This window comes from Muscardinus avellanarius (assembly GCF_963383645.1).
Source record: "Muscardinus avellanarius genome assembly, chromosome: 17".
Classification (NCBI taxonomy): Eukaryota; Metazoa; Chordata; class Mammalia; order Rodentia; family Gliridae; genus Muscardinus; species Muscardinus avellanarius.
In genome coordinates, this window is record NC_137803.1 from 24,736,217 (window position 1) to 24,761,179 (window position 24,963).

Genomic DNA, 24,963 nt, shown 5'->3' on the forward strand with positions numbered 1-24,963 from the left:
TGTAGAATGATTCATAGATCAAGACCTGGAGTTGTTTTTCTTTTTGTGGTGCTGGGCACAAAACTCAAGGGCATTCAACCTTTGCTCTATACACCCAGCCCTTTTTAATTTTTGTTTTGAAACAGGGTCTCTCTAGGTTGCTGAGAGTGAACCTTGATCCTACTGTCTCAGCCTCCTGAATGCTGGGATTACAAGTGTGTGCCACCACGCCTGGCTTGATTCTTTATTTTTATTTTTGGTACCAAGGATGGAACCCAGGGGCATTGTACCTCTGAGGTACACCTCCAGTCCTATTTTTTATTTTTTTTTATTTTTTTAGTGGGTCTGAGGATGGAACCCAGGAAGATTTGACTTCCGAGCTACACCCCCTGCCCCATTTTTTTATTCTTTATTTTGAAACCAGGTCTCACTGAGTTGCAGAGGGCCTAAGTAGCTGAGGCTGTCTGTGAACTGCGATCCTCAGGTCTCAGCCTCCTGAATGCTGGGATTACAAGAGTGCGCCACCACCACCGGCTCAGTCCTATTTTTAGTATTTTTATTTTTTGAAACAGGGTCTCTGAGTTGCAGAGGGCCTCACTGAGTAGCTGAGGTTGTCCTGGAACCTCGATCCTCTGGTCTCTGCCTCACTAATGCTGGGATTATAAACTTGTGCCATCACACCCGGCTTGAAATAAGTCTTGCTTAGCTCTGGGAACACTTTCTGGCAGCTAAGGGGGAGGGGGCATGTAGCTGGAGAACCTGATCCCTCGCCTTTCCCCTTTTACATTTTCGTGGGCGAATTTAATCTTTGTACCTGACACATCTGCTGAGTGTATAATTAGCGTGCTGACATCTGAGCAGCTGCATGTCTCAGCTGGCTTTATTTTAGGGGTAGAAATAATTTTTTACTTTGGATAAACTTAGGCACCCCTCCCCCAACTCCCTTATTATCCTGGACATGACAGCTTTATAACCTTTCGAATATGTCAGGGACACAGAGTATCTGTATCCAGGTGTCAACTGGACTTATCCTGTCCTTTTTATTTTTTATTTTCTGCAGTATTGAGGATGGAACCCAGGGGCATTTTACCTCTGAGCTACACCCCCAGTCCTTTTTTTTATTCTTTTTTTTTTTTTTTTTTTTGCAATACTGGGGTTGGAACCCAGAGGTACTCCACCTCCAATCTATACCCCCAGGCCTATTTTTTATTTTGAAACAGGGTCTCATTGAGTTGCAAAGGGCCTCACTAAATAGCTGAGGCTGTCTGCAAACTGCCATCTCCTGTCTCAGCCTCTGTGATGCTGGGAGTACAAGCCTGTGCCACCATGCCTGGCTTATCCTGTCCTTTTAAGATATACATGGAATTAGCTGGGTGTGGTGGCGCACACTTATAATCCCAACATTCGGGAGACTGAGACCGGAGGATCTCAGTTTGAGGACAGTCTCAGCTACTTAGCGAGGCCCTTTGCAACTCAGTGAGACCCTATTTCAAAATTAAAAAACTAGCCGGACGTGGTGGCACGCGCTTGGGTTGGGAGGCTGAAACAGGAGTATCACACAGGTTCAAAGCCAGCCTCAGCTACTTAATGAGTCTCTCAGCAACTTAGTGAGACCCTGTTTCCAAATCAAATCTAAAATAGGACTGGGAGTATAGCCCGGAGGTAGAAAGCCCCTGGGTACCACCCCCAGTACCACCAAAAATAAATAAATAAATAAATAAATAAATAAATAAATAAATAAATATTTAATAGGGCAGGGGTATAGCTCAGAGGTACAATGCTCCTGGGTTCCATCCCCAGTACTGGAAAAAAAAAAAAAAGAAAGAAAAAGATAAACATGGAATCAAATCAGCCTCTCTACTCCTCATCCCATGTGTTATGTAAAGGCCAAGGCCTTCCTCCCAACTTCCTGCAAATCTCTGGGAGACACTGCTTCTGTGGTCACCTTCACCTGCAGCGCTGTGGACTGCATTCCTTTGGGAATTATCTGTTCTCTCCCTCCTGCTATCTTGGTTGTCCCATGTTAACCCAACCATAGGATTCAAATTTGTTTTCAAGCCGGGCGTGGTGGAGCATGCTTGTAATCCCAGGGCTAGGGAGGCCGAGACAGGAGGACCGCACGGGTTCGAAGCCAGCCTCAGCTACTTAGTGAGACCCTGTTTCCAAATCAAATCTAAAATAGGTCTGGGGGTGTAGCCCAGAGGTAGAAAGCCCCTTTCTACCCACACAGTACCCCCAGTACCACACACACACACACAAAAAGAATTTGTTTTCATTTGGTGGCACATAGTGTTGGGGAAAAGCCCCCGAGTCATGTCCCGAGAGAACATTCAGGGAGTTCTGCCATTCACCCACCCTGCAGGGCGTGGCCCGCTCCCCTTCTTTCTTTGCTCTGATTCCCTATACAGAGCAAAAGCCTACATCCACCTTTTTTTTTTTTTTAGTACCAGAAATTGAGCTCCGGGATATCTTATCTCCAAGCTACACCCCAACTCTTTCAATTTTTTTAAAATTTTGAAACAGGTTCTCACTAAGTTGCTTTGAGTCTCGCTAAGGTATCAAGGCTGGTCTCAAACCTGCAATCCTCCTGTTTCAGCTTCCCAAGTACGAAGATTACAGGTATGCATCACCATGCCCAGCTAACGCAACTTCTGAGGTAGAAAAAAGGTTTTGTCCCAACCTTTCCCTGACTCTAGGTTTCTATCTGTATATCTTAATATACCAAACTAAAGGTGTGTGTGTGTGTGGGGGGGGGTCCTGGGGATGGAACCCAGGTGCATTCAACCTCTGAGCTACACCCCCAGCCCTATTTTTATTCTTTATTTTGAAACAAGGTCTCACTGAGTTACAGAGGGGCTCACTAAGTAGCTGAGGCTGTCTGAACTGCGATCCTCCTGTCTCAGCCTCCCGAATACTGAGATTACAAGTGTGTGCCACCATGCCCGGCTTCAAACTAAAGTTTTAAAACAAGCATTTCTAAGGATTAGTCCTATAAAGCCACAGGCAACCATTCTCCCCCTCCTCAGTTTTAGTTCAGAGATTAGGGATGTGGATTTTGTTAAATATCAATCAGAAAAAGATCTCTAGAACAAGGTACTCTATATCAACAGAAGAGAAGAAGGACAAGGAACTCTGAGCCAGTCAACACTATTTATTGAGTGCTTAATATGTTCAGGCACAGAGCTAGGCACAAAGGGAAACACCAGATACAGTTCTGCTCACGAAGCTTCAGAGCCGGTGGGAAAGAGCGAGGGCAAACACTCACAGAAGCAGGAGGCCTAGGGACAAGCAGCAGGAAGCTGGTGCTGGTGGGGAGAGCAGAGCCTCCAGCAGGGCGGGCTGAGCCTGAGCCTTCTGGAGGCGGCTGTGACCACTGTGGCAGCGGCAGCGGGGGGCGAGCTGTGATCCAAGGCCCAGTGGCAGGCACCTGGGGAGAGGAAGAGCTTTCCGGGCTGAGGGAGGGCCCTGTGACCACTCAGACGACAGGAAGCCCCGAGGAGGGGCTGGCCTGAGCGGCTGGGCTGCAAGCACTGGACACTGGAGTAAGATTAGGCTGGAGAGGTGGGTAAGGCAAGACCCTCATGGAGTCCACATGGGGGAGGGCAAGGCAGCGCAGGCTGCATTTGGAAAAAGATCACTCCGGCTGCGGCATGAGGAGTGAACGGGACTGTTAAGAAGACTTGAGAGGAACTGTCAACTGCCTGGGCGCCATGTGGAGACCAGCAATGACTAGAGAGGGTTATCCAGGGCCGTGTCTTATGCACGCGTGTGTGTCTCGATGGAATCTTCACACAAATACACACAGACAAAGAGTTCACAATATCCAACAGTACTAGTACTATACTACTTATACATTCACAAAAAACAGCAGTCCTCCAAGAAAAATAAGATATAAAAATCAAAAGTCTCCCAAACACCTTGCTCCTAAGCACCTGCCCCTCCCACCACAGACCCCTTCCTCCACTCTCAACGCTTTTACCTGGTATTCTCTCCCGTCTCTTTTTCTCTTTCCCTCTTCCCACCCCTTCCCTTTCCTCCCTTCCTCCCTCCCTTCCTTCTCTTTCCCAGGGGAGGGGAGAGTGCTGGGGACCAAGCTCAGGGCCTTGTGCATGCTAAGCATTTGTTCTACACAACTGAGCTACATTCCCAGCTTCCTCCTTGCTTTTAAAGACATAATACACTTTTTTGTGTGTGTGTGGAGGGGTACTGGGGATGGAACCCAGGGGTACTCTACCTCTGAGCTACACCCCTAGCCCTATATATATATATTTTTTGTGGGTCTAGGGATGGAACCCAGAGGCATTTGACCTCCGAGCTATAACCCCCACCCTATTTTTTATTCTTTATTTTGAAACAGGGTCTGAGTTGCAGAGGGCCTAAGTAGCTGAGGCTGTCTGAGAACCATGATCCTCCGGTCTCAGCCTCCTGAATGCTGAGATTACAAGCATGCACCAACATGCCCGGCTCCCAGCCCTATTTTTTATTCTTTATTTTGAAACAGAGTCTCACTGAGTTGCAAAGGGCCTCACTAAGTATTTGAGGCTGTCAGTGATCCTCCTTTCTCAGCCTCCTAGATACTGGGATTACAAGTGTGCACCGCCCAGCGGACATAATATGTTTACAATGCTATTTGGTTTTCAGTTTTAGACACTGTTTACTTCCTACTAAGGAAGAAAAGAATTTCATACTCTTCCCCCATGTCCCGCCCTTAAACTCTATTCTTACCTTGTTAGGAGGAAGCATTCAAGCCATAACCAATACTTCCTTTTTAGAAATTTCCATGTAAGAAAAAAGACCAACTCATTCATTACCTGAAAAATCCATCAATCAGTAAGGACAGATCCAATACATTTCTCTATAAAGATATATAACTATGAGGACAAAAGAACCTTTATTCTATGTACTATATTGAACATTTGTCATGGACATATTTGTAACAGTAAGAATTTTTACCGTGTGTGTGTGTTTGTGTGCATATATGTGTGTATATGTATGCACACTTGGATTGAACCCAGGGGCATTCTACCTATGAGCTACACCCTCAGCCCTGTTTCATTTATTTATTTATTTTGAAACAGGGTCTCACTAAGTTGCAGAGGGCCTCATTAGGTCGCTGAGGCTGGCTACAAACCTGCAATCCTCCTGTCTCAGCCTCCCAAGTAGTGGGATTACAGATGTGTGCCACCACACTTAGTTTTTTACCCCTTTAATAAAGTAAAAACTTACAAGCTTATAATTTTGGTAGTCAACAGTAGTTATTACTACCAAAATTGAAAGCTGGCATAAGAATATTCAAGAAAAAAATCACAATTGAATTATATGTGCGAGTTCAAAGACATTAAGTTATTTGCACTAAGAAGCAAAAATAATCTTTATAGGACTAACGTTTTACAGAAAAAAAGTATTAGAAAAGTTTTTACTGGATGAAAGTCCACATTATCAAGCAGCAAAACAGGCCAGTCCTATGCAGAGACTGGGAGTAGGAATGAGCAGGGAAGCAAGAGGTAATTCCTACTGAAAACCTTAGAACAGCCATCAGATGTGCTGACCTTCAAATAAACCAACTCTTAGGAAGGAAATACTCAGATATGAAAGATTTAGGTGCAAGATTTGCAGTGGTATTATGTATAAAAACGGGAAACAATCTCAATGCCTGCAAAGAGAAAATGGTTAAATGATACTACATCTATGGAATGCTATAAAATCATTCAATTCTACTTTCAGAGGACATTTAATGCTATGGGAAAATGCTCATGAGGCAAAAAATTGAGGCAGGTCAGCCTGCATGTAAAAATATGCATTTGTACATGTGTATAATATATACTCATACACAAACATATGTATGAGCAAAATATGTGTGTGTGTCCCTATTTGAGTACACACAAAAAAGAAAAGTTCTCCCCCCCCCCCCCCAGGCTGGTCTACCACTCATATACCTTGGAATCACCTGTGGGGCTTATTAAGTGCAAAACCTCAGGTTCCACCCTGGACCTACTGATAAGTGTTTTGGAACAGGGCCTAAGGATCCCTGTTTACTTACACATCCTAGACCCTCATCGCGGTTAGAGACCACTAGACCCAAAGTAGTAGCTCTCTCTGGGCATTGAAATTATGAATAATTGTCTTCCTTTCTTGAATCTTAAAAACAATTCTTTACTGAGCAAATATTGTGTCTCTGATTCATGGTGCATTAAAAACACATTAATAAGCAGTGATGGTGCCCCCTCCCTTTTCTGTTGTTGACCTGCGACCTCATGTCCCAGCTAGTGGCCCTTCCCCCACAACACTGGAGTTGGTTTTTAAGATAGTGATGGCTTTTTCTTAGGGGATTTGAGTGGGTGAGAGGAATAATGGTGGGGAGCAGCTGTCCTCTGATGAGAGGGAGAGGACAAGCAGACTGGAGAACAGCAAAGCCTTCCCAGTCCCGAGCACCTGCCTCACACAGGAGAGTTTCTGTGGTCTCTCAGGGCACCAGGTGATTATTTGGGGGATAGAATCTGTCCCGCATCGGGAATAAAATTTATGATGCAAAACAAACAAACAAACAAACAAACAAACAAACAAAAAACCACATTAATAAGCCGGGCGTGGTGGCACACACTTGTAATTCCCATGCTTGGGAGGCTGAGACAGGAGGATCACACAGGTTCAAAGCCAGCCTCAGCTACTTAGTGAGGCTCTCAGCAACTTAGTGAGACCCTGTTTCCAAATAAAGTATAAAATAGGTCTGGGAGTATAGTCCGGAGGTAGAAAGCCCCTGGGTTCCACCCCCAGTACCACACATACACACACAAAAACACATTAATGAGGCATCAGTATTAAAAAAAAAAACAGTTGATTTAGGGTCTATTTGGGTAGGTCTAAACTTTTTTGAGCACTGAAAAGTATACTTAACCTAAAATAAGTAGGACTCTATGAATTCCTGACAATTCAAAGTCAATTTAGGGCAAAGAAAACACTATACTAAGTGTAGATATAGAAATCACAACCTCAACAAATTGTGTAGGCAAAATAGAAAGACATAAAGTTTAGAAGTAGAAGGAACAGCCTTTCTCAATGTTCCAAGCTGTTCCTTGGCAAAAACAGCGACCAAACGAGCCTGGGAGCACAGGCACATTATACTCCCTCCCCTTCCCTCTTAGTCAGATACATAGTAGATAACAGGCTCTGAGAAGTCTAGCATAAGCTTCATTCTTCATTCTAGCTCCCCAATTCTTGGGATTCTTCTATCATTAAAAACAAATTCTAGGCCAGAAGAGGGCCTAGAAAGAATTCTCACCATGGACTGACACCCTATATTTGACCTAACATCTCAATTCCTTTTCTTGGTCTCTGAAGGCTTAGCCCACCTATATTTATGGAGTCTGATTCTAAGAGCATAGCTCAAATCTGCTATCAAAAACTGTTTAGGAAAGCTGGGTGGATTACGCTTGTAATCCCAGCATTCGGGAGGTTGAGACTGGAGGATTGCGGTTCACAGATAGCCTCATCTACCTAGTGAGGCCCTCCACAACTTAGTGAGACCCTGTTTCAAAATAAAGAATAAAAATTAGGGCAGGGGGTGTAGCTCAAAGGTCGAATGCCCCTGGGTTCCATCCCCACACTTGAAAAAAAAAAAAAAAAAAAAGAAATGCTTAGGAGCCAGGAGTGGTGGTGTACACTTGTAACCCCAGGATTTGAGACAGGAAGATTGTGCAAGTTAGAAGCCAGCCTCAGCTACTTAGTGAGGCTCTCAGCAACTTAGTGAGACCCTGTTTCCAAATAAAATTATCAAATAGGTCTGAGAGTATAGCCCAGAGGTAGAAAGTCCCTGGGTTCCACCATCAGTACCACTAAAAACAAGGAAGGAAGGAAGTCAGGCAGGCAGGGAGGCAGGCTCAGGAACTACAAAACCAAGTCCAAGTTTTTAAGATTAGAACACCTGAAAGAACTAGATCACTTACTTTTGTTGACTTATCCACCTCTACCACTAGACAGAGCTCAGAAGTAAAACGTGTCTTTTTGTCCATTCATTTGTGTATACACAACACAACACAGACTGGCACTTGTTTGGCACTTAATGAAGGGGGCACCACCAGGCATTTATTTATTTATTTTTGTGGGTCTGGGGATGGAACCCAGGGGCGTTCTATCTCTGAGCTACACCCCCAGCCCTAGTTTCTATTCTTTATTTTGAAATAAGGTCTCACTAAATTACCAAGGGCCTAAGTAGCTAAAGCTGTCCGTGAACTGAGATCCTCCTGTCTCAGCCTCCCAAGTACTGGGATTACAAGCGCATGCCACCATGCCTGGCTTTGACCCCCGGCATTAAAAAAAAAATTTGGTGCGGGGGGAGGACAAGCGATAAAATAAGTTAGGCACAGAAGTATGCCCTGTTGTGTGCACACTCATGACAGTAAGATTTAATTTTAAGCCGGGCATGGTGGCACGCAGTTGTAATCCCAGCGCTTGGGAGGCTGACACAGGAGGAGTGCACAGGTTCGAAGCCAGCCTCAGCTACTTAGGCTCTCAGGAGCTGAGTGAGACCCCGTTTCCAAATAAAATATAAAATAGGTCTGGGAGTGTAGCCTGGAGGTAGAAGGCCCCTGGGTTCAATCCTGAATACCACCAAAAAAAAGATTTAATTTCATTAAAAAATATTTCTGAATGTTTACTGTAGTAGGCATTTCTAAGAGTGTAGAGTGGGCCAAGACACGGTCTCTACTCTGAGGGGGCCGCGCAGTAGATACGGAGGTGTGTACACAGTAGGCAGTTAGTTAATACTCTAACTCTGGTCAAACTTGGGCACTTTGCAGGCAAAGAGCCTAGAGTTAGACGGAATCCAACCACTTTAGAGACTTCATCAGGATGACAGGGAACTTAAGTAGGCAATCCTGATCACTTACCGCAGTCTCCACAACCAGCCCCGAGTCGAAAACTTTGACCAGAGAAGCCCTAGGTTCAAAGGAGCTTAGGCTGCCACAGTGACAACGTTTCTATTAAACATGTGCAGTGTGAAGCTCTCTCGGTTCCTGTGGTGTTTGATGTTAACAGATCAGACTAAGAAAAGGGTTCAAGAAGAGCTGACAGGCGCCTGTCCTGCAGGACTTGTCAAAGCTTTTACCTGCACGGCACTCCTGTATGCTCTGTCTTATGTAATCTTCACAACAGTCTGACCAAGCAGATTTTAGTATTTTTCCTATTTTGGAGGTAAGCAATCTGCAGAGTCTGAAAGAGAGTAAGTAACCTGCTCCAGACCACACAGAGGTACCACCGTAAGGGAAAGAACGGCCAGATCTTTCTGGCACCGAGGCTGGTTTATGATCATTCCAAGTAATACTGTTTTCATTAGGTTGATGGCAATAGCCCAGTCCCAGGGGGGCACAGAGCATCAAGTCTGGGGTTCCCCAGACTGATGTGATTAAGGGGCCCTTTTGAATAAATCAGTACTCTATACCAGTTTCCCATGGAACAGAGTTTGAGAAATACTGTAAGGCAAATGACTCAGAGATGCCCCAGGGCAGACAGAAAGGAGGCGAAAGGGAGCTCAGAAAGGAAAGCTATTCTACAAGGAACACTTACTAAGACTGTGCTCAAAGAATCACTGAGGACATACAAATTAAACCCCGGTAATAGATACCACTCTACCTCCAGACTCATAAGCTTCACTTGACAGCTCATTTCTTTCAAATAATATTTGAAGCATTCGGAAGGCTGAGACAGGAGGATCGCAGTTCAAGGATAGCCTCGGCTACTTAGTGAGGCCCTCTGCAACTCAGTGAGACCCTGTTTAAAATAAAGAATAAAAAATAGGGCTGGGGGTGTAGCTCAGAGGTAGAATGCCTCTGGGTTTCATCCCCAGTAGTGCAAAAAAAAAAGAAAAAAAAAAAAGGTTGATATGGTGTTCCAATTCTTTCTTTCTTTCTTTCTTTTTTTTTTTTTTGTGGTACTGGGGGTGGAACCCAGAGACTTTCTACCTCCGGGCTATACTCCCAGACCTATTTTATATTTTATTTGGAAACAGGGTCTCACTAAGTGGCTGAGAGCCTCACTAAGTAGCTGAGGCTGGCTTCGAACCTGCGTGATCCTCCTGTCTCAGCCTCCCAAGCGCGGGGATTACAAGTGTGCGCCACCACGCCCGGCTGGTGTTCCAATTCTGACATAGTCAATCTTTAGGCTATGTTGTAGGATTCAACTTACCTAATAATAAAACTCATTATATCACTGATTTGGGTAAAGCATATTCACATGGGGAATATAAATTTTAACTTGCTATACATCTCAACAGGCCTGCAATTTGCATTTTGGAGTGATACGATTCTTTACTGGACTAACCCACACTTTGTAGGACATTTGGCATTCTTGATCCCTGTAGACTAAATACCAGCAGTGCCACCACCACACCTCAGTCACTTGACAAGAAAACATCCAAATTCCTAGAGGAGCACTCATCTGAGAACCACAGGCTAAGACCAAATCAGAATTCAATAAAATAATCCTCTAGCCCGGCTCTGAATTGAGTACTCCAGCAAAGCCATCAGGCGCTATTGTTGATACTCCATGTACGGCGTCTTGTGACATCTCTTTCTTCTGTTAATAACACGAACAGATTCAACACAAACTGTCAAAATACCATTTTAGCCAAGAAGGCCGAGTCCTGTGTGTTTCAGTAACAGCAATATTAAGCTGAGCAGAAACGAAACCCAGGACTGCATGGAGTATTGGCTTCTCTCTGCGGCCGTATTCACAAAGTGAGAAGTACACCTGAAAAATCGATCCTTTTGTCAAATCTGCACTTTAAAAAGGATGCTGGGCGGGTTTTTTACCTTTTAAAAATGATTTATTATCAAAAAGCTTGCTCCCTCTCGCTACTGAGTCAGTTCAATAATGCAGCTCCATCCTTTTTAGGATTATTAGGGCAAAAATAATCTCAGACCCAAGACAAAAAACAAAAATCTGGACTGTAGGTTCGGTAAGTATTCACAGACACGTGGATGCGCGCTCAGAAACACCGACGGGGCTCACTTCTTGACTGGAATGCCGATCACCATGAAATCCTCGGCGAGAGTCACTTCCTGGAGAGCCAGCACGGACTCTGCTTGCCGTCGCAGCTCGGCGATGCCATCTGTTTCTCCCTCTCTGGCCAAGGCGACTGGCTTGTACCTCTGACTGAAGTGAGTGAGAACCAGCCTCTTTGCCTGGCACAGCTTTGCGAACGTGGCGGCCGTCCGCGGCGTGCTGTGCCCGTGCTCCTTTGCTTTGTCCATCTGGGAGTCGTCCAGGGTCGCCTCGTGGATCAACAGGTCTGCTTCAAAGCACAGCTTCACTCCTCCATCACCCACAACACCGGAACAGTCACCCAATATGCATATTTTTCTTCCAACAATAGGCTTTTTCAAGACATCTTGGGGAGAAATTGTAACCCCATTTTCCAGAACAACCGAAATTCCATTTTTCAGCTTCCCATAGGCAGGACCTGGTGGAACACCTGATGATGAAGGCAGATACCATTACATCATGAATATGGAATATATCCCCCTCCTTATTTTTGGTGTTACTGGGGGTGGAACCCAGGGGCTTTCTACTTCCGGGCTATACTCCCAGACCTATTTTATATTTTATTTGGAAACAGATTCTCACTAAGTTGCTGGGAGCCTCACTCAGTAGCTGAGGCTGGCTTCAAACCTGTGAGGGATTACAAGCATGCGCCACCACGCCCGCTATATATCTCCTTTTTTTAAAGGTCTAAATCCCAGCAATGCCACCATCACCACCCCTCAGTCACTTGACAAAAAAATATCCCCACAATTTCCAAATTCCTATATGAGCAAATATCAAATAGAAAAGACATCCAATTCTTTTCATAACTGTATATTTTATTATTTGTAGGAAAATGAACTATTTATACCTTTTCTTTTTCCGATGGTACTGGGGATGGAACCCAGGGGCCTTCTACCTCCAGGCTATACTACCAGACCTATTTTATATTTTATTTGAAAAGAGGGTCTCGCTAAATTGCTGAGAGCCTCACTCAGTAGCTGAGGCTGGCTTTGAATCTGCGTGATCCTCCTGTCTCAGCCTCCCAAGCGCTGGGATTACAAGCGTGCGCCACAACGCCCAGCTATTATTTATACCACTTAAAAGTTCAGTGTTAGCTGGGTATGATGGCCCACCTCTGTAATCCCAATACTTGGAAGGCCGAAACAGGAGTACAGGTTTGAAGCTAGTCTTAGTAACTTGATGAGTTACTGCTGAGGCTGGTCTTACACCTGTGATACTCCTGTTTCAAACTCCCAAGTACTGGGATTATAAGTGTGTGCTATCATGCCCAGCTAAAGATAAAAGTTTTGATTCTCTTGAGTATATGTGCATTATGGCTTTGTTTGTGGTACTGAAGATAAGCCCAGGGGTATTCTACCTCTGAGTTATACTCCCAACCCTATTTTATTTTTAATTTAAAAACTGGGTCTCACTACATTATGGCACACTGGCCTTGAACCCGTGATCCTCCATCTCAGTCTCCCAAGTACTTGGATTACAGGTGAGCACTATAGCTCCTAGCTGGAGGAACAGTTTCCGAGGGCACTTCATTTAATAAGTTCAGATTTGGACAAAATTAAAGAGTATATCCAAATAATGATATAGTCAATGCTTAAATGAAAACAGGCACCTACAAACTGACTAAAATAATAAAAACTCGTTAGGACTGTTTGGATCAAAGTATCAACAAGCATTTCAGGCTTCAACCACAATCAACCAATACTTGTAGGTAAGAGAAGTTCCACATATAGCAAGGTGGGCTTAAATTGCACGTTCCTCTAGTATAACATCTGATTATCACTCCAGACAACACTTAGAAACAAGTATGATATCATCACCAGTTCTAATCAGCTCATGCTTAAAATTTCCAAATACATATTTCCAGTCTTTTATTTTACTTTATTTTTTGGTGGTACTGGGGGTGGAACCCAGAGGCTTTTTACCTCCAGGCTATACTCCCAGACCTTTTTTTTATATTTTATTTGGAAACAGGGTCTCACTAAGTTGCTGAGAGCCTCACTCAGTAGCTGAGGCTGGCTTCAAACCCGTGTGATCCTCCTGTCTCGGCCTCCCAAGTGCGGGGATTACAAGCGTGCGCCACCACGCCCGGCTTCCAGTCTTTTAGATAATAAAAATATCATTGCCCTAACTCACTTTTCTTTACTATCAAGCATCTTCTTTTATTTGGAAGATTATGCACATAAAGAAACAAATATATAAAACACTACCATGCTAGCCAGGCATGGTGTAGCACACTTGTAATCCCAGCATTCAGGAGGCTGAGACCAGAGGATCGTGGTTCGCAGACAGCCTCAGCTACTTAGTGAGGCCCCTTGCAACTCATTGAGATATGTTTCAAAAATAAATAATACTAGCCGGGCATGGTGGTGCACGCTTGTAATCCCAGCACTTGGGAGGCTGAGACAGGAGGATCGCACAGGTTTGAAGCTAGCCTCAGCTACTTAGTGAGGCTCCCAGCAACTTAGTGAGACCCTGTTTCCAAATAAAATATAAAATAGGTCTGAGAGTGTAGCTCAGAGGTAGAAAGCCAGTACCACAAGAAAGAAAGAGAAAGAAAGAAAGAGAGAGAAAGAAAGAAAGAAAGAAAGGAGAGAAAAAGAGAGAGACAGAGAGAACGAGAGAAAGAAAGAAGGAAGGAAGGAAAGAGAAAGAAAAAGAGAGATCGAGAGAAAGAAAGAAAGAAGGAAGGAAGGAAAGAAAGAGAAAGAAAAAGAGAGAGCGAGAGAAAGAAAGAAAGACAGACAGACAGACAGACTAGGGCTGGGGATGTAGCTCGGAGGTAGAATGCCCCTGGGTTCCATCCCCAGTTCCACTAAAACAAAACAAAACAAAATACACTACCATGCTTTTTATAGGCACGGCCACTCCCTGCCAAGGAGGGGAGGGTGGAGGGAGGCCGAGGGCTCTGTCTCCCAAGAGGTGCTGTGGAGCTCTCACGCATGGTGGCCCAGCAGGCAGGACGTGTGAGGCCTTGAATGGGTCCCAAGCCCTTCTCTGCATGCTTCTTCCCACGGTGATGAACCCTCAAATGTAAAACTGGTTGAGTGTTCTCAACACCAAATAATCAAGATTAAAAGAGTAGGCAATGCCGGGCATGGTGGTGCACGCTTGTAATCCCAGCATTCGGGAGGCTGAGACCTGGAGGATCATGGTTCGCGGACAGCCTCAGCTACTTAGTGAGGCCCTCTACAACTCAGTGAGACCTGGTTTCAAAATAAAGAATAAAAAAAAAAAAAAATAGGGCCGGGGGTGTAGCTCGGAGGTCGAATGCCCCTGGGTTCCATCCCCAGACCCGCAAAATAAATAAATAAAATAAAATAAAATAAAATAAAATAAAATAAAAGAGTAGGCAAGCCAGGCGTGGTGGTACACACTTGTAATCCCAGCATTTGGGAGACTGAGACAGGAGACTCGAGGTTCGTGGCCAGCCTCAGCAACTTAGTGAGGCCCTTTGAAACTCAGTGAGACCTTGTTTCAAAATAAAGAATAAAAAAAAGAGAGAGCTGGAGGTGTAACTGGAAGGTAGAATGTCCCTGGGTTCCATCCCTCATACCACAAAACAAACAAACAAACAAAAAAACTCCAAGTAGGGAGTTGAGGCATACCTGTAATTCCAGTAACTCCAGGGCCGAGGCAGAAGGATAGCAGGTTCTAGGCTAGCCTAAGCAACTAAGCAAGACTCTGTCTCAGAATGAAAAATGTTGGAGGTATAAGTAAATGGTAGAATGCCCTGGATTCAACCCTAGTTCCATAAAAGAAAAAAAAAGTCTAAAATGAAGACCTGTGGTGGGAGAGCTCAGTGGTACAGTGCTTGCCTAGCATGCGAAAGGCTCCAGGCTAGACCTCCAGAACTGAAAAAAAAAAAAAAAAAAAAAAGCAAAAATGAAAACATTAAAAAAAGAACATGGAGCCGGGCGTGGTGGCGCACGCTTGTAATCCCCGCACTTGGGAGGCGGAGAAAGGAGGATCGCGCAGGTTTGAAGCCAGCTGTGCTGGCTTAAGAGACCCTGTTTCCAAAAATAAAAAAGTATAAAATAGGTCTGGGAGTGTAGCCTGGAGGTAGAAGGGCTTCCAGGAACCTCAGTACCACCAAAAAAAAGGAAAAAAAAAAAAAAAAAAAAAAGAAAAAAAAGAAAAAAAAAAGAAAAAGAAAAAAAAAAAAAAAGAGCATTGGCCTAAAACCACCACTCCCACCACCACCACCACCTTGCCAACCAACAGTACAAAACGGATTAAGAATATGGATCCACTTTCAATCCCCAGGGCCACAAAAAATAAATAATAAAAATATAAAAGATAAAAAAATAAAAAATATTTTTATTTAATAATTTTTATTTAAAAATAAAAAATAATATTTATATTATAAAAATATAAAAAAGAAACCGGGCGTGGTGGTGCATGCCTGTAATCCCCATATTTGGGAGGCTAAGACAGGAGGATCGCACAGGTTTGAAGCCAGCCTCAGCTACTGAGTGAGGCTCTCAGCAACTTAGTGAGAACCTGTTTCCAAATAAAAAATATAAAATAGATCTGGGAGTATGGCCCAGAGGTAGAAAGCCTCTGGGTTCTAGTCCCAGTACCACAAAAAATAAATAAATAATAAATAAATAAATAAATAAATAAATAAAATAAGTGTGGTGGCACATACCTGCCTGTAATCCCAGTACTTGGGAAGTTGAGAAAGGAGGGTCACAGGTTCAAGGCCAGCCTCAGCAACTTAGTGAGATTCTCAGCAACCTAGCAAGACCCTGTTTCAGTACAAAAAATGTAAATAAGGGCTTGCGGAGGGGTCTGGGGGTGTATGGCTAGGAGGTGGAATGCCCCTGGATTCAATCCCCAGTGCTGAAAAAAAAAAAAAATGAAGCAGGGCACAGTGGTATATGCCTATAATCCCAGTACTTGAGAGGCTGAGACAGCAGAATTACAAATTCAAGACCAGCTTCAGAAATTTAGTGAGACACTCAGCAACCTAGCAAGACCCTTCAGAACAAAAGAAACAAAAAAGTCTGGAAGTATAGCTTGAAGGTAAAATGCCCCTGATTTGAATTCTCAGTACCAAATTAAAAAAGTGTATGAATCTAGTAAGTTGAAGAGAAAAGGATTCAAATATACTACATATAGCCGGGCATGGTGGTGCACAGTTGTAATCTCAGCGCTTGGGAGTCTGAAACAGGAGGATTGCACAGGTTCGAAGCCAGCCTCAGATACTTAGTGAGGCTCTCAGCAACTTAGTGAGACTCTTTCCAAATAAAGTATAAAATATGTCTGGGAGTATAGCCCAGAGGTAGAAAAGCCCCTGGGTTCCACCCCCAGTACCACACACACAAAGAAAATACACTACATATTTGGCTTTTGTTCTGAATAACATCTTTTGGCTCCAAAGATTTTCCATAATAAGCAAACGCTGCGCAGAGGAAGTAGAGAAAATGTCAGCTTTAGGCCCGAGATACAGGCAAGGAAGGTCACTATGACACTTCTAATGGCTTCAGCTAAAATAGCTCAACTGATGAAAGGGGGAAAGAAAAGACACTTACCAAGATCCTTCAGCTTCTGTGCGTTAAGTTTACCCGGGCGTTTCTTTTCCACAACTGAAAACCCGAAGGAGGGGATTCTGTGAAAGAGACGAAATGCTTTCACAACAAACTGCTCGTCATCGACCAGAAGGTACGAGTTTTCTTCTGCATCTAGCAGGATAGTTCGTCCTTGGCCCTCTTTAGGAGAGGGGAGGCGCTCCGCTGCTTGCTCCACATGGGAACATTCTCTTAGCTCTTCTGGGGGACACTGATCCTCTGTGGGCACAAGCTCGTGGACCACATACGGGAAGACCAGCTCCGTGTGGGAGAGCTCCATGGTTCGCCAGATAAAGTCTCGGAGCCCCAGCGGGCCGTAGATTTCAATGGGCTGCTTGGTGACCACGGAGCCGCTCTGCAGGCTGATTGTGCAGAGGAGGCCGGGAAGGCCAAAGAAATGGTCTCCATGAAGATGTGTGATGAAGATCTTGGTAATCCTCCCTTTTAATTAAGACAGAGAAATGCATTTGGAAATCTGTCAGGAATGAAACTTCAGACATTATTATTATTATTATTTTTTTGGCAGTACTGGGGATGGAACCCAGGGGCATTGGTCCAAACAATACCCCCAGCCCTATTTTGTCATGCCCAGCTTCAGACGCTATTTGAAATAAGCCTAATAGCTTACATAATAGTACATTTAATTTAAAGCTTCTATATGAGCCAGGCATGTTGGCGCACACTTGTAATCCCAGCATTTGGGAAGCTGAGATAGGATCCGGGTTCACGGACAGCCTCAGCTACTTAGAGAGGCCCTTTGCAACTCAGTGAGACCCTGTTTCAAAATAAAGAATAAAAAATAGGGCAGGGGTTGTAGTTCAGAGGTAGAATGTCCCTGAGTTCCATTCACAGTACCGTAAAAATAAATAAATAAATAATAAAACTTCTATATGTCACCATAAACTTATTTCTTTATATTTTGCTACATGAAAGCAAGAAAGATGGGATTTATTTTGTTGGGTGGTTTTCAATAAGATATAACTTTTTTCACAAACCATCCTGAATTACAGTTTATAGTATTTTCCTACATAGTCTCACTTAAAAAAAAAGTGAAATATGAAAGTGTACCCAAATAATTCACTTACCTAGGTGTCAAAAGCATCTGACAATCGCACTGCCCTACTGCTCCCTCTCAGAACAGTCAGCATGGAAGTCCAGCAAAACAAACCTGACTCCAATGGATTGGACCAGTGCCCGAACCCACAACTGCCTTTTAAGGTTTGTACACTGGACAGGGATTAGCCAACCAAGTCAGAGCCTGCCTGTCTGGGTGAGGTTGCAGGGGAAGGAGAGAAAGGACAGAGTAAGGAAGGGGAGGACAGGGAGGAGGGAAGAATCGGGTAAGAAACAGAGGAGGACGTGGGCAACAGATGCCAGCATGCAGATGGGCAGACCATGGCTCTACGTCAGGGCTGGAGCCCGACTCCTTCCAGTCTGAAGGAACACAACAGCTTGTTTAGTCTCTGTTGGCGTAGGTTATAAGTTGATTTAGCCAATGGTAAAACAAATTGACTGCTGGTATGTGGCGGGTGCCACATCAGCATTTTCTGAGATGCACCACAGGCATTTCTAAAGTAACAGCACAACTCGGACTTTTCTAGTATTACAGGCTCTGGACCTACCTCAAGACCCACCTACTTTAAACATTTGATAACCATAAAAATACAGGAACTGCTCACTGCAATGCGATTCGTCCTATGACAGCAGATGTTCTCCAAGCAAGTCTTCTCAGAATGCCTATGCCCAACCCAGGCTGCAGAGGCAGACAACAATGGATGGGGCAGAGGCCGATTTTGGACCCTGAGAATCCCCAGGAGGTACGCTCTCGCTCTAAAAGTTTCCTTAATATTCCCTTTCTCTCTTCTCTCTTCCCCCTCACCTCCTTTCCTCCCTCCCGTCCCCTCTGTGTCTGTCTGTCTCTCATCTTTGCTTTTGCTCTTTATTGACTTCATGACTCCTTTCATTTCCCCCAATCCTGTCTGGGCTGCCAAGCCACCTCCAGGTGTGACCTGAGGCCTCTGCAGCAGCCGCCAAGGCCAGATCACACGTTGGCCTCAAAACTGCCAACGTGGTTCTTTCTGAGCTCTCTCTCCCTATCTACTCCAAAACAAAGCCCAAGCAGAACCCGACACAGCCTGTGAACCCAAAGGAAAGAAGACAAATTAAGTAAGTGCAAAGTTGCTTCCCATAGTTATTTATCACAGTTTCAGGGAAGACAAACATTTTGTTTTTCAAGAAACTTGAAGTAAAAGCAGCCACAGTTATTGAAGATATGAGGAAGTGCTCAAGTGAGGAGAGAAAATGCGCGCATTCCTTCTCATGTGAGAAGAAGAAGTGATGGGGAAATCATGCCCACGGAGAAAAGGGCCAGTGCGCATCCTCTGTGAATAATGATGCAGGTCCCTTACTCTCATAGGAAAAGGTCTGCAACACATTGCACATATGTATTGTGAAGTGAAAAGAAAAGCACATTAAAGCAAGTACAGTGGATTCCATGTCTGAGAAACTACACGTACACACAAATACACTCACACCATTACTGTCTAAATATACAGAAAGTCTACCTCTGGGAAAAGACCTGGGCTTCTCTTATTCATATTTTTATGTTTTGTTTCAATTTCTACAATAAGAATACAGTTTTATAATCATTTTAAAATCATTTAAAATGATCGATATAGACCATTTATTATTATTATTATTATTATTATTATTATTATTATTATATTTTTTTGCGGGTCTGGGGATGGAACCCAGGGGCATTCAACCTCCGAGCTATACCCCCTGCCCTATTTTTTATTCTTTATTTTGAAACAGGGTCTCACTAAGTTGCAGAGGGCCTCACTAAGTAGCTGAGGCTATCCGCGAACCGCGATCCTCTAGTCTCAGCCTCCCAAATGCTGGGATTACAAGTGTGCGCCACCACGCCTGGCTTTAAACCATTTTTTTTATACTGAGGATTAAACCTTGGGCCTTTCACTTGCAAAGCACATGTCCCACCACTGAGTCATAGCCTCAGTCCCATTTTTTATTTTTTTTCGGTACTGGGGATGGAACCAGGGGCATTCTACCTCTGAGCTATACCCCCAGCCCTACTTTTTTATTCTTTATTTTGAAACAGGGTCTCACTGAGTTGCAAAGGGCCTCATAAGTAGCTGAGGTTGTCCTTGAACCTAGATCCTCCTGTCTCAGCCTCCCAAATGCTGGGATTACAAGCATGCACCACCACATCTGGCCATTTTTAATTTTTATAATTATGTTTTAATCATGCATTTATAATGCTTTTAATAACTTATAGTCATCTTGTTTTATCCAGCTGCTTTTTGGTTTGGGTGTCTGGGATTGAACCCAAGCCTTGCACAAGCCAAGCACTCGCCTACCACAGTTAGTGCCGGCTCCTTTGTGCCCTGAGAGTACTTAAATAGCTTCGTGAGTGTACTTATGTCACATGACAGATGGCTGGCTGCTGGCATGTCAGCTTCCATCACTAGGCCAAGAGATCCTTGGATACTAGCAGCATCTTTCCTTTAGTCACCAAGTGATGAGTCACACCCTGCGATGAGTTGTGGGAATTGCTGTTTTCTGCAGTACATACTATTTATCTAGACCTAAAAATGAGAGGTGCTACTAGGTGCTAAATGTCTATCCTTTTACTAACCGACAAATATCTATTAGGCATCTATTAGGTACGGAAGTGATCACTGAACTCACTTTATGGTACAGGGAGCTAGAGAACATGGAAGCTATTCAAATAACACAATTCCAGATATTGACGATGCTAAGAAGTCAATAAAAATAGGATGAAATAACAGAATGGCTGGAGCGGAGGGGAGCACTGAACCCAGAGGTTCAGGAACAACTCTGAGGAAACAGCATTCAAGCTGAGATTTAACTGATAAGAAGAAGGCAACCACAGAGAAGGAACTATTACATCAATTCTTATACCTTCTAAATAGCGTTTCCATCGCACTTTCAAGATGAGGAGAGTGAAGCTTAAGTTTGCTGACCTGCTGGGGTCACGAGCCTGCGGCATGGCTGGGACCGAGACCCAGGTATTTCTCAGGTGATGGGCTGGCCCATTCCATCCTCTGGATTCCCTTCTCCCTGGCTCAGGGCTTCCCTCCTCCAACCTCAACAACCCAGAGGCCCACTTCTCTGAGATGCCTGCCCTGATAACCCCAAGTGGAAAAGAGCATCTTCCTCCTCTGAACACCGCCGCCCTCTGCATCCTCTTATGATAACTATCTTGTGCTGGAAATAGACACATCCATCGCTCCCTCCCGGGCAGTGTTCATCTGTGCCTCACACAGCCCTGCCCATCCTCTGCCTCCTCAAGCCTGCGACAACAATGCTCGCTCTCGACATTAACAGGATGAATGAAAAGCAAATAAACAAGTCATCAAGTTCAGTGGGAATGGCTGGGTGCCCGAGGACCTTCCAGGAGCTGAAGTGGGACAAAACCGTCAGGGCTGTTTCTGGACAACAGGCCAGGGAGAACCAAGAAAATGAAGCAAAACAAAAATTGTCTTAATGAGACGGCTGAATGCACACTAACCTGCTTTCAGTTGACTTTTCATAAGCTGGGTCTGTGTCCCTTCCCCACAGTCAAAGAGCCAGCACTCGCCCTCACACCGAAGAACCACAGCAGAGGCGCCCCGGGTCGGGGACGGATATGCCGCGCCGGTCCCAAGGAAGGTCACATCCATAGACATCTTCCACCCTGCAACAGAAAAATCACCTGGAGATTATTCTACATCACTGCGTGAGATTTATTTATTTATGGTATTGGGAATTAATCCAGGGCCTCATGCTTGCTAAGCAAACATTCTACCACTGAATTACATCCTCAATCCTATTTACTCTTTGGTTAGAACTTTTGTGCGTGCGTGCATGTGTGTGTGTGTGTGTGTGTGTGTGTGTGTGTGTGTGTGTGTGTGTGTGTTTGTGGTACTAGGGACTGAACCCAGAGCCTCATGCATGCTGGGAAGGCACTCTACCATGGAACTACAACCCAGCCCTGTTTAAAACTCTTAACTGGTGAGAATACAAGTCAACCAAACCTTATTATGACTGCTTGCGCACTCTCTTTCTCTCTCACGAACACATGCCCCCAAACAGCTAAACCAAAATCAATTAAAAGCAATAACTTCTGGGTGTGGTGACACACACCTGTAATCCCAATACTCGGGCGGCTAAGACATGAAGATTGAAAGTTTGAAGCCAGCCTCAGTAACGAAGCAGGACCCTCAGCAACTTAGCGAGACCGTATTTCAAAATAATTACAAAGGGCTGGGGGTATAGCTTGGAGGTAGTATGCCCCTGGGCTCAATTCCCTAAATAAACTAACTAAATAAATGCTATAATTAAGGGGTTGAATGTGTAGCTCAGTAGTAGAATGTTTGTCTAGCGTGCATGAGGCTGGGTTCCATCTCCAGTACTGCAAAACAAACAAAAACTGTAGTTGAATTCCAAGGAAAACTATGGACATGGTAAAAATGTGTTTGCCAGTGATGGAAAGGAGGGGAGGATAATCGTGGGGCACAAGGTTTTTTTAGGGCAGTGGAACTAATCTGTTTGCTACAGCAAGGACAGACATGTCATTATACCTTGGTCAGTTGTAAACAGAATATAGAGTCCAAAGAGTGAAGTCAACTGTAATTAGTAACAGCGCTGGGGCACACCTGCAATCCCAGTACTTGGGAGGCTGACACAGGACGATCCAAAGATCATATGGAAAAGTATAAATGTCTGAGAATGGGTAAGAAAGTGAAAAAGTAGTGAGCAGTGTTTGCCTTTCCAAATTACATTAATCTGATGTAATGAGAACAGAATACTGGCACAGAGGTCAAAGGGAAGGGATGGTCCAGAAATAAACCAAGTATGCATAGCAATCAATGTGAGACAAAGGTGTAAATGGGTGGTTCATTTTTATGATAAATGTAAAACATTCAATAAAATATATTTTTAAAAATTAGGAAAGGGCTGCGGGTGTAGGTCAGTAGTGAAATGTCTGACGCACGTGCAAGGCCCTCAGTTTGATCACAGTACTAAAGAAAAACAAGAATCAGAAGAGTATGTATATAGCTTTGGGAATGGAAAAGCCCTTATTGTCAAGGCAAAAAGCCCAGGTATTTTAAAAAAAAGACATTTTTACATCATTTTAATAAATTTTATAAGTCAAAAGACTCCAAGTCAAAAGTGCAAAAGGGTGGGGTTTTTATAACAGAATTTAGAAAGTTAAAAAACTTAAAAGCTAATTAAAAAAAAAACAGATGGAAAAGCTGGATACAGTGGCATACACCTATGATATCAGTAGTTGGGAGGCTGAGACAGGAGGATCACAGGTTCAGGGCCAGCCTCAGCAATACACACATACACATACACATATACATATACATATATATATGCATATATATATATTTGTGTGTGTGTGTGTGTGTGTGTGTGTGTGTGTGTATGTGTGGTACTGGGGATGAAACCCAGGGTCCTTCTACCTCTGGGCTATACCCCCAACCTATTTGATATTTTTATTTGATATTTTATTTGGAAACAGGGTCTCACTAAGTTGCTGAGAGAGAGCCTCACTAAGTAGCCGAGGCTGGCTTTGAATCTGCACAATCCTCCTGTCTTAGCCTCCCAAGTACTGGGATTACAAGAATGCGCCACAACGCCTGGAGGCCCTCTGCAATTTAGTGAGACTCTGTTTCAAAATGAAAAATGAAATAAGGCTGGGGTATAGCTCAGAAGTAGAATCTCCCTGGGTTTCATCCCTAATACCACACACACACACACACACACACACACACACACACACACACATTGTTGAAAAACATTGTTTGTTCCCCTATGACAAGGGGTTAATGCCCTTTAAAAAATAGTTTATGAGCTGGGTGTGGTGGCACATGCTTGTAGTTCCAGCGCTTGGGAGGCTGAGACAGGAGGATTGCATAGATTCGAAGCCAGCCTCAGCTACTTAGTGAGGCTCTCAGCAACTTAGTGAGCCCTGTTTCCAAATAAATTATAAAATAGGGCCGGGGGTATAGTCCGGAGGTAGAAAGCCCCTGGGTTCCAACCTCCACCCCAGTACCACAAGAAGAAAAGTTTATGCAAATTCATTTTAAAAATACTGATACAAACTGGGCGTGGTAGCCCACGCTTGTAATCCCAATATTTGGGAGGCTAAGACAGGAGGATCACAGGTTCATGGCCAGCCTCAGTTACTCAGTGAGGCCCTTTGCAACTTAGTAAGATCCTTTTTCAAATAAAGAATAAAAAATAGGACTTGGGATGTAGCAATCTCCAGTACAGCAAGAGAAAGAGAGAGAGAGAGAGAGAGAGAGAGAGAGAGAGAGAGAGAGAGACTGACTCTCAGTTTAGTGAGACCCTTTCAAAATAAGAAATAAAATTGCGTCAAGGGTCTAACTTGGAAGAATGCCTCTGGGTTCCATTCCCAGTATAAAAATAAATACTAATGCAAAAGAAAAATAGGCAACAGATATATACCAGAATCACTAATAAGCATAAAAAGTATTCAGTCTCCAGCTAGTTAGTGGAAATGCAGGTTTGGTCAGCCTCAGCATGAATTTAGTAAGGCTGTCAGCAACTTAGTGAGATCCTGTTTCCAATTAATAAAATAAAAAGGGCTGGGGATGTAGCTTGGAAGTAGAATATGCCCCTGGATTAAATCCCCAGTACTACACACACACAAAGACCCCATTTTGTAGACATCAGCTGGAAAATATCCATGAAGCAATGCTAACCAAAGTTACCCAGAATGAAAGAAAATGGGTAAATGGTGAGCTGTGGTGGCACAGGCTTATAATCTCAGTTGAGGATAGCCTCAGCAATTTAGCAAGGCCTTCAGCAATTTATATGCTGACAGTGAGACCCCCCCTTTTTTTTGGTGGTACTGGGGTTTCTGGAAACCCTTTTACCTCCAGGCTACACTCCCTGATACCTATTTTTTTATTTGGAAACAGGGTCTCTTAAGCCAGCGCGGCTGGCTTTGAACTTGTGCGATCCTTCTGTCTCTGCCTCCCAAGTGCGAGGATTACAAGCGTGCGCCGCGTGCGCCACCACACCCGGCTAAGACCCTTTTTCAAAAATAAGAAATAAAATAGGGCTGGGAATGCGGGGCGTGGTGGAACACACTTGTAATCTCAGTACTTGGGAGGCTGAGACAGGAGGATCCATCCAGGTTTGTGGACAGCTGCAGCTACTCAGAGGTAGAATGCCCCTGGATTCACTTTCCAGTACAAGAAAGAAGAAAGGAAAGGAGGGCGGGAAAGAGGAAGTGAGTAAGTACTAGTGGTGAAGGTGTAGACTGCTATTAAACCTCAGGAGAATAATAGCTGTAAGTATTATTAATAATGATGAT

At 44.0% G+C, this 24,963-nt stretch overlaps 1 protein-coding gene across 1 annotated transcript; it reads right to left on the bottom strand.

Moving 5' to 3' along the window:
- Window positions 1-10,979: 10,979 nt before the first annotated feature.
- On the bottom strand, window positions 10,980-21,298 carry ELAC1 (elaC ribonuclease Z 1; the record flags this gene model as incomplete). The annotated part of the gene is given in 3 exon segments (XM_080714838.1): window positions 10,980-11,446; window positions 16,554-17,025; window positions 21,140-21,298. Coding segments are annotated over 3 exon segments (1,098 nt in total).
- Between the last annotated feature and the right edge of the window lie 3,665 nt (window positions 21,299-24,963).